The sequence below is a fragment of the Cynoglossus semilaevis genome, chromosome 17 (assembly GCF_000523025.1).
Source record: "Cynoglossus semilaevis isolate Cse_v1.0 chromosome 17, Cse_v1.0, whole genome shotgun sequence".
In the NCBI taxonomy this organism is placed as follows: Eukaryota; Metazoa; Chordata; class Actinopteri; order Pleuronectiformes; family Cynoglossidae; genus Cynoglossus; species Cynoglossus semilaevis.
In genome coordinates this window covers 13,785,029-13,794,459 of record NC_024323.1, presented here as the reverse complement: position 1 = coordinate 13,794,459, position 9,431 = coordinate 13,785,029, and the positions used below count along the sequence as shown (strand labels likewise).

Sequence of the window (9,431 nt, the reverse complement as noted above, 5' to 3'; positions counted from 1 at the left end):
CGCAAAGAAAGCCTTTTTTTTTTTTACCAAATAATAATGAGCCCCTCCTCACCTTGGGACACGCCCAGGGCCCCATACACCAGGAGTCTCCTCTGTCTGTACGGCTGAGTGCCGTTGATCACCGGGTCGTCGGTCCAGAAGCTCAGCCAGTAGTTGGAGAAGAGGGAGAGGGAGTGATGGGTGAGGAAGAGCAGGAAACTGAAGAAGGTGAGGAAGGAGCCGATGGCCTTTATATAGGCCCAGAACACGGAGAGTTTGACCTGTGTGAAGGGGGGAGTAAAGGGGGAGTAAAGGGGGAGAGGGTGTGGTCTGTGACTACGACTTCAAGAAGTCTGGAGAAAAAAACTCTTCTTCTACCAGAAACATGCAGAGGGTGAATATAACGGCATTCTACTGTGGTGCTGAGGTCACTCTGAGGTCACTCTGAGGTAGGAGTTCAGCTCCACCCACCTGACCGGTGGAGGCCTTGTCAGCCTCCGTCAGCTTGCCCAGCTCAGGGTTCTTGGAGTTCTTGTTCAGCTCCTTGTCTTCCTGCAGCGGCGGTGACTTTTGTGTCACATCTGCGGCGCTGTTTACAAACAGACAGAACAGTTTTCTTTCTTTCATTCTTCCTTCTTTAAATCTTTCTTTAGGAGTTCAGGATTTTTTTTCTTCTTCTACTCACCCATCAACACCGGTCACTTCCCCGTTTTCTTTTCCTTTGGTTTCACTCTTTGGCAAAGACTCTAATCAAAGTGAGATACAACAGTGAACTACACTTCACCACTGAACCACTACAACGTTTCAGCTCAGACACAGTCGACGTGAACGTGTTGTCTCACCGCTGGTGTGCGTGTTGTCCACAGCGGCATACGTGCGCTGGAACTCGGCGAAGGCGCCATCTCTGTCCATGAGCTGCTGATAGGAGCCCATCTCTGTGATCTCTCCCTCCACCAACACCAGGATCAGGTCCACCTGGGGCAGGTAGCTCAGGCCGTGGGTCACCAGCACACGGGTCTGCACAGAGTCAGAGTCAGTCTGAGACCTAAGAAGACAAACACAAACCAAGACTATGCCGGGACACCGACCTTGTCCTTCAGCAGACCCTGTGGACCAATCACTTGTTCAAAGATGTGTTTCCCCACGTGAGCGTCCACGGCAGACAGGGGGTCGTCCAGCAGGTACACGGCCCGGTCACAGTACACCGCTCTGGCCAAGCTCACCCTCTGCTTCTGACCTCCAGACAGGTTCACTCCCTGGACAGAGCAGAGACGTTCACTCAGACGAGTGTTGTTTTAATTTATTTTTCTAAAATCACTGTGACAGTTGGGGAAAAGAATTCAGATAAAATACCAAAATAAGACAGAATAAGGTGTAATCAAAAATACAAGTATAAACATTTAGTTTATACAAGAGTAAATGTAAAGTAGCAAAAGATTTATTTAATTTAAGTATGTGAGAAGTATCAAATCAGATTAAAAAACCTTAACAGATCGACAGCCTAATCATTTTCCCAGATTCCGACAGTTAAATGAACCCTGGGAAAAACAGATAAAATGACTGCGACATCCGTACGTCAAAGGAATGCAGTAAATCTACGCAACCTTTTACCTACCCGGACATCACAAATGTTGACGAATATTTGGTAGAACCTGCCCTCAAATATTAAGTACTTTATGAGAGATTCAAAGAAAAAAAAATTAAACCATCCCAGTTCCACACCTTCTCTCCAATCTCCGTCTCGTCTCCAGCAGGAAGGATCTCCAGGTCAGGCTGGAGGGCACAGGCCTCCAGGATCTGCTGGTACCAGTTTTCTTTCACCTCATGTCCAAACACGATGTTTTCTCTCAGAGTGGAGTTCTGGATCCACGCCTGCTGCGGAACGTAGGCCACCAGCCCCTGCAGGGAAACAGAGTGGGTGGTGACGATCGGGAGGAGGAGGAGGTCCAGCGCAGGGTGTGTGTGTGTGTGTGGTTGTGTGTGTGTTCCTTCACGGCTACACTTCCTTCTATTTTGTCCATCTCTCCCAGCAGTGCCGACAGTAACGAGGACTTTCCCGACCCCACGTGTCCCACCACGGCCACCAGAGAGCCATCAGGAATAGACACATTTAATCTGCACACATGGAGGAGATGACGTCACTGCACTGATTCAGGGAGCACAAACAATCGACGTCCTCGTGAGGAAACCTCCGCAGACTCTGACTCATCGTACGATCAGTTTCTGCCAAGTTAACGCTGTCAATCCTACAAAACTGAGTCTCCGTAAACAAAAGAAATACAATTACAAACCATGAGACAATAAAGAGAAATTTGCTAGATGTGTGCCGCCTTGGGAGACCCCACCCCTACTTTGGGAACCATTGCCATAGACTGCACTGAACAGTGACACACAATTAGTGTCCTGTTTTTAATTCTTAGAAAAAGAAATTCGATCTTCATCTGAACTCTCGTGGTAAAGGCAGATCTCATAAAGATCAGGTTTTTACTTGAAAATAAAACAACACACACAGACAGTCAGACACACACACACACACCTCTTGAGTGTTGGTGACTCAGTCTTGGACCAGCTGAAAACACCATCCATTATGGAGACACTGTGTGAGGCTGAGAAGGAGAACAAAAAAACACATGTGAGTGAGTGTGTCAGCACAGACAACAGGACGAGGACACTCGGTCTGTTGTCAAAAATAAAAAAAATAAAAAAAACAAACTCACAGCCTGTCAGTACTTTGTGGTCCACACTGTCCTCCTGCAGCTCCTCATGTGACAGAAACACTCGGAGACGCTTCAGGGACACGCTGGCCTGGAGACACAGAGGAGGAGGGGGGTGAGGAGGAGGAGGGTGAGGAGGTCAGTTTGTGTGTTCTCTCTCCCTCTATGTTCTCTACTCATTTTCCTAGGATGCCGTGGTGGGTGGAGGGGCCTGATTTCTGGGGGTTAACTATCCATGAAGATGTGATGCCGAGGACTCGAGCGGGGGCCTGATTTCTGGGGGTTAACTGTCCATGAAGATGTGATGCCGAGGACTCGTGGACCAGTTAAACCCTGCGACCGACACCTGGAACACTGATGACCTCACTGCAGGTTCACTGACCTGCACCATATTTCCAATGACCATTGGCAGGATGTTGAGCGGGAAACGAAGGATGTTGAAAAGAGCCAACGACACGAAGGCCTTCTGAGCATCCAGGACGTTGTTCTCATCCACCAGTACGTACACAGCAAAGGTGGACAGCGCCACCTGGAGACAGAGGGGGAGAGAGACAAGGACCTTGACCATCGGTTCTTCTCCACAGTGGGTCTCAGGTGTCCCGTCTACTCACCAGGAACGGCGCACAGACCCAGGTGAAGGTCGTCACCGCTCCGAGGATGGCGATCTTCTTCAGGACCTGCAGCTCGCTCTCACGGATTTCGGACACTTTGTCCCTGAAGGCCAGCTCCCAGGCGTAGAGCTTCAGGACCTTGATGCCGTTCAGCATCTCGTTCATCAGCTTCACACGGTCGTCCTTATTCTTCATCTGGGCCACCTGTGAAACACACACACACACACACACACACATTAATTTAAAGGTAGATGTCATATATAGAGACAGCGTCGTCCTCCTGGTCCCTGAACGTTACCTGATATGTTTTGGTCTTCATCGCCATGACAGCATTGACAGGAACCATCAGAACCATCACAGCCATTCCAGCCAGAACCGACGGACCCAGAGTCTGTGGGGGAGAGAGGGAGAAGTCCAGGACAGTGAGGGTCACATGTAAGAGGAGAAGAACGAGGGGTCTGAATCTCAATTTAATTCTACACCGATGATGTGTTCAAAAGGTGGCTCGGGGGTCACACCGTCTGCCATGCGATAGTACCTGCCACAGGAAGTAAACAGCCAGCACCACCTGCAGGGGGGCAGACCAGATCATGTTGATGTAGGTGACCAGGTCCATGAAGCGCTGCGCGTCCACCGACATCAGGTTTACGATCTCTCCCACTGTGGAGGTGCGCCTGGCAGCGCTGCCAATCACCAGAGCCTGGAGAAGACGGAGAGGCAAGATCAGAAGAGTGTGTGCGTGTGTGTGTGTGTGACTCCATCCATTCCTCGTACCTTCCTGTACACCGCGCCGATGATGGCGGCGCGCAGACGCATGCCTGAGACGAAGCACACGTGAAAGTATTTCTGGAGGATGACTGACTGCACACACGTGCAGAAGAACAGCAGACTAGTGTAGAAGAAGCCCTGCCAAGAGGGGGCGCTGGAGTCGGTGACGAATCGTATGAGCAGCCTGTATGAATGAATAACGAATTTAAAGTCATTTTGATCGTAGGACTAATTGTCAACTGAATGTTTGTTTGTTTTTTTTAATTCTGCACAAATATGTTAATGCTGGATTTTAGCAAAAGGAGGCCATCAGGGGGCACTCTTCTTAAATGTCATGTGTGCTTAAAGGTTTGTGCTGAGTTCCCTGTGATTGAGTGGTGTGATTAAAGGTTTGTGCTGAGTTCCCTGTGAATTTGACAAGGTTAACAGTGTTCCCTCACCGAAGGATTTCAGGCCCGACGAACATGAGGACGTCGTGGATGATCTTAAAAAGGCAGGAAATGAGAAAGTAGGGTCCAAAGGAGAGACACAAGGCCCAGAACAGGGAGGGTTTGGCTGTTTTCTTTGCAGGGGTGACGTTCAAAACCTCTGTCTCTTCCAGATCCCGGCCCTCTTTGGTCGGCCTGGGGGAGTACAGGATCTTCTGCTGTGTCCTAGGGAGGGAGCGGGGGGAGAGGAGGGAGACGGGGGAGGGTCAGAGGACTGAGGACGGTCAGAAATGGTTCCAATGCCCAGTTGGTTCACACCACAGACCTTTTGACCTTCTGGCACTCGTTGCTCCATCGACGCATCAGCCCGGGAACCACCCTGTGAGAGCAGTCATCCTGATTCAGACACCACAGGTCCTTGTCCTCCAGGGGGCGCCTGTAGCCTGTAATCAGCAGCCTGGTTGGGGGAAGACGAAGATGAAGCGTTAGAACAGAGAACGTTTGGAAGTCAGGTGCAGCAGGTTCTTATAGAAGTAAACCCCTCACACATATGAAGATAAGGAGAGAGGGAGAGGGAGAGAGGGAGAGTGAGCGGCTGGTCGAGTCTTTTGTAACAGTACTGAAATGTTGCTTCATCACCTGGTGATCCACCAAAAGGTTATCTTGGAGAGGAAAGATGCTCCAGACTCAGGACAGGGGTTCTGACAACAAATAAAATAACGTGTTCTGTAAACGTTGTAGGTATTTTGTATGTGTGTACGAGCAGTAAAGGGTTTTGCCACTTTACTGCACATGTCCAGTGTGAGGCGCTCTTACTGGGTCGCGGACAGCCTGGGAAAAGAGCGGCGGCTGGTCGGCCAGGCAGGACAGGATGAGAGCCACCAGGAGCAGAGCGTAGTAGCTGTAGAAGGTGGTGTATCTCCACACAGACACGGGCGTCTGCTGGAAGAAAAGACAAATAAAGTATGTCACCGCAGAGCTCAGACAGCCACATTTTCTTTTAATTACTTAAAGAACAAAAACGCCGCAGAGAAAGTGAGGAGAAGGAACGTGTCAGTGCCTGCCTAAAACTACTGCACAACCCTAGACATAACATCAAACGACACATTCCTTAAAACAAACCTCCACCGTTACAGGGAGGTTGGCTCATGTGAGCAGTTTCTTATGTTCCAAATCAGTCTAGAATGTTCCAGTGACCAAATCACTTCAATCTGGCAGAATAAAACAAATTAAAAAAAAAACTGTTGACTTTGATTCAAGAATGTTTGTTCTCAGCCTGTAAGATCGGGGTAAATATTTAATCCCCAGGAAGTGGTGAAATCTAGCAGCTAAAAAAAAAAAAGGTTTGCAGATCTCTCAGGTCAGGGGTCAACAACGACATTTGTCGGAGGGGCCAGAACTTTTCTGGACAGACACTTTGAGAGAAAATTTAAATGGTCTCAGATTATTATTTGATGTATTATTTTGAAATCCAGTTGCGGGCCAGATTGGATGATTTGATGGGCCGATTTTGGCCTGCGGGCCACCATTTGATAAACACATAATATAATATAATATGCATGTTACATCGTATTATTACATATGTTACTTTATATAATATTATTACATCACGTATGTTATGATGTAGAGGACTAAAGAATGACCTTCGACCTCAGCCCTATCTCCATCTCCTGGTCTCACCTGGTGGAGGGCCTGCAGGATCTTGGACCTGAAGGTGACGGTGGCACACATCAGCGCCAGCAGCCAGAAGATCAGCAGAACTCCGGACGACTGAACCCCTTTCATCCGCTCGTACTGGATCAACACTGTAGCCAGTAACTGGAAGAGTTGTTTTAGAAGATTGTGACGTCACACATGAGAATTCGTGGAGAGACAGAGCCGGGGCCCCCTAGTGTTTGGATTTTGAATTAATCGATTGTGTTTTATATTAAATGTGTCACCTAGAGACCCTCGCAGTTATTTGTTTCAAACAAACAACAATACAGAGAGTAGGGGGCGCTGTGACCCTGATGTTTATTAAGATACTTGGTCAAATCAAATATGAGGGTGAAAAAAATAAAATAATTAAAATTCACAGAACACAATAGTGTGTTCATTATTTAAAAAATGTAAAACATTAATTAAAAACACTTTGCCTTAATACATACAGTCATTACAATATGTTAATGTTATTAAGCTTAATGTCTATTTTGACACTGACATAATTGTTTGTTTTACAGGCGTGGACTGTGTTTTTTTTAGATAAACAAACAGGGGGCGGTGCCTTGTAGTTGGAGTTACCTGATTAGAGCAGCGCCTCCTGCAGCCCATTACTGTGTGTCTCAGCACAGATAAGTGGCTGCACGTGGTTGTGGTTAAAAAAACAGCATTGTTACATCCTGTACAGACGCACGTATGCAACCTGGTGCTGAACTCGGAGGTTTGATCTTCAGAAAATAACAGTTGAAAAGTTTACTACAGACTGACCGACTCACCATGGTGAGACCCAGGACGGTGGGACTGACGATGTAGACGAGTGCTGTAGCACCACCATGACTTCTTTCCCAGAAAGAATAGAAAACATCTGACCAGCAAATCATCCACAGTAGGAAACCTACGACCTGCAGAGAGAAAACAGCTCAGGTTCTCCATCTTTTTTTTTTTTCAATGGTCTAAACCTGGACATCTCACAGACCACTGAGGGAGACCTGGACCTGGACTCATGTTCTCAGAATGATGTAAAAGTGACAGGGTTTTCTGTCAGTCGACTGGACTGACAATCCCACAATCCCAGTTTTTCATTTTCAACTGTATGAACCTTTCAAATTAATTTACTTTTAAATGTATTTAAAAAGATCCTAAACCAAATGTAGTTTTTCATTTTCAACTGTATGAACCTTATTTTTGACACAAGTGAGTGACATAATAATTAAAAAATGACATTAAATACAAATACTAGTATTAACAAAGAATCAAAAACCCAACAATTAAAATACTAAAAAAATTGAGTGACATAATTAAAAAATGACATAAAATACAAATACTAGTATTAACAAAGAATCAAAAACCCAACAATTAAAATACTAAAAAATGCCAATAATACATAGTATAGTTAACAAGAAATTATTATCAATTTTATTATTATAATTATTGTTAATATAGTTCATATATTTAGTTAATGTGGACCATATTTGTGGTAAAATCTGTTGTGGAGGGACAGGGGCGTCGACACTCACAGTTTTGGCCTTGTTGAGGAGACTCATACATATGTAACCACGGTTGTGGCTACGGAGGTAGATGAGGTAGATGGGGGCACAAATCCAGAGGTAGATGCATGGCAGCCACACCAGCACAGTGTTCTGGAAACACTGGGTGAGGTCGGGAGTGTCAGTGTACAACGTATGGTTCCAATCCTTTCATTCAGACAGAAAAAAACAAAATTAAAATTAGTTGAAAATATGAAAACTTCATCATGTTCAGTGCTGTGAACCCAGTGAGGGCGCTGTTCACACGGTACTTCTGTACAACACAACATAAATGTCAAAAAATAAATAAAATTATATAACTGCCTGACCAAACATGTTGACCTTCTGAACTTTGGTAGCATTTTACTCACACTAAACCTCAGAGCAGAGAAAAACAGAGTGTCCTCTGTAATCGTTTAGTTTTGCATATTATATAACAATATGTAAGTATGTTTAAATGTGTTCCTCTAAAACAAATTCTATGCATTTTCATACAAATAGTTTCCGCTATAAATATAAACAGAATCAATTAAATAAAACACTGAGTGACTGTTTATTATCCTTCATATAAGACGGTTTAAAGATGAGAAACACTGAGTGACTGTTTATCTGGGTCCTTCATATAAGACGGTTTAAAGATGAATTGGAATTCGTTTTTAATGAAGGTTAAGTTGGAGGCCGAGGTTATTTTTGCATTCTGTTTTTGTGCATAACTAACTTGGCCAGGTATCAGATAACCCTGACACACAGTTCATGTATTTGTTTCTTACAGTTATTATAAAAGTCTGGTGTATATAATTTTTTCCATCCATTTTCAGCCCGGAAACAATGTAGGGCGTCATATAACAGAAACTGTGGATTCATTTCTCCGGCGACGTATTCGCCGCTCGCTGTTGTTGACGACGAAACCTGACATTTTCGTTGAGTGGGTAGAAAAAAACATGGCAACAGGGAGTGAGGCTAAACGCACAAGTATGTTTTTCTAAAAAAATAAAATTAAAAAAAGCCCCCAAACCGCAAACAATGGCTACGAATATATTTGCAATTTAAAGAAAACCAATCCGATAGTTGTTTTTCTACTGAGCGCGTGTGCCGGGAAAAAAAATACACAACAAAGTTCTCAGGCAGTGTCATCCGGAAGTGAAAGCTGCCGGTCAGTTAGCGTGGACCCGAGAGATAAAGGACTGGCGTCAACTCACCCAGAACGGGTCGGAACTGTCCACACTGCAGAACCTGTCAATACCCATTCACAGCCCGGTAGATGAGGCTGTGGCCCTGAGTGTCACTGGGGAGGATTTAGCAGCTCCGCTCCTGCTGTTAGACCTCACAGCTAAGGGCAATTTACTTCTTCTCTTCTCCTCCTCCTGCTGCTACAATCTGAAGAAAAGATTCTGCAACGTCTGGAAAACAGTAACAACGCCCTCCTCTGGTTATCTGTAGGCACGACAAGCGTAATTGTCTACCTGTAACCATTAGGCGAAATGTGTATATTTTTAAAAAAAATCATGGAAAATACATGAAATATGGCCAATGTAAAAATAAAATGAAATGAATTGAAATAAAATGTCGCATACCCAACAAGAGGAAAAATACATTCTTTCAATTATTTTGGTCTATTTTCTGTTGGCATTTTCGACATGAACTATCTCAAAATGTATTTTAATGTCCCCGAACTCTTTGTATATTTGTCATATATAAACATAGTTT

The 9,431-nt window shown here is 45.1% G+C and overlaps 1 protein-coding gene across 1 annotated transcript in view; it reads right to left on the bottom strand.

Annotated features, from left to right (window-relative positions):
* LOC103393517 (multidrug resistance-associated protein 1-like) overlaps positions 1 to 9,162 on the bottom strand; it is a 21,392-nt gene extending 12,230 nt beyond the window's left edge. The window contains exons 1-22 of the mRNA XM_017040576.2: positions 8,924 to 9,162; positions 7,716 to 7,892; positions 6,975 to 7,100; positions 6,181 to 6,318; positions 5,317 to 5,442; positions 5,140 to 5,201; positions 4,826 to 4,957; positions 4,513 to 4,725; positions 4,079 to 4,256; positions 3,843 to 4,004; positions 3,603 to 3,695; positions 3,305 to 3,508; positions 3,076 to 3,222; positions 2,697 to 2,784; positions 2,516 to 2,585; positions 1,968 to 2,094; positions 1,702 to 1,878; positions 1,068 to 1,235; positions 822 to 996; positions 665 to 725; positions 451 to 568; positions 53 to 260 (exon numbers count right to left, since the gene is read on the bottom strand). Of these exons, the coding sequence (XP_016896065.1) occupies positions 53 to 260; positions 451 to 568; positions 665 to 725; positions 822 to 996; positions 1,068 to 1,235; positions 1,702 to 1,878; positions 1,968 to 2,094; positions 2,516 to 2,585; positions 2,697 to 2,784; positions 3,076 to 3,222; positions 3,305 to 3,508; positions 3,603 to 3,695; positions 3,843 to 4,004; positions 4,079 to 4,256; positions 4,513 to 4,725; positions 4,826 to 4,957; positions 5,140 to 5,201; positions 5,317 to 5,442; positions 6,181 to 6,318; positions 6,975 to 7,100; positions 7,716 to 7,892; positions 8,924 to 8,971 (2,998 nt within the window). The 5' untranslated portion in view covers positions 8,972 to 9,162. The remainder of the gene's footprint in view (positions 1 to 52; positions 261 to 450; positions 569 to 664; positions 726 to 821; positions 997 to 1,067; positions 1,236 to 1,701; positions 1,879 to 1,967; positions 2,095 to 2,515; positions 2,586 to 2,696; positions 2,785 to 3,075; positions 3,223 to 3,304; positions 3,509 to 3,602; positions 3,696 to 3,842; positions 4,005 to 4,078; positions 4,257 to 4,512; positions 4,726 to 4,825; positions 4,958 to 5,139; positions 5,202 to 5,316; positions 5,443 to 6,180; positions 6,319 to 6,974; positions 7,101 to 7,715; positions 7,893 to 8,923) is intronic.
* Positions 9,163 to 9,431: the final 269 nt, after the last annotated feature.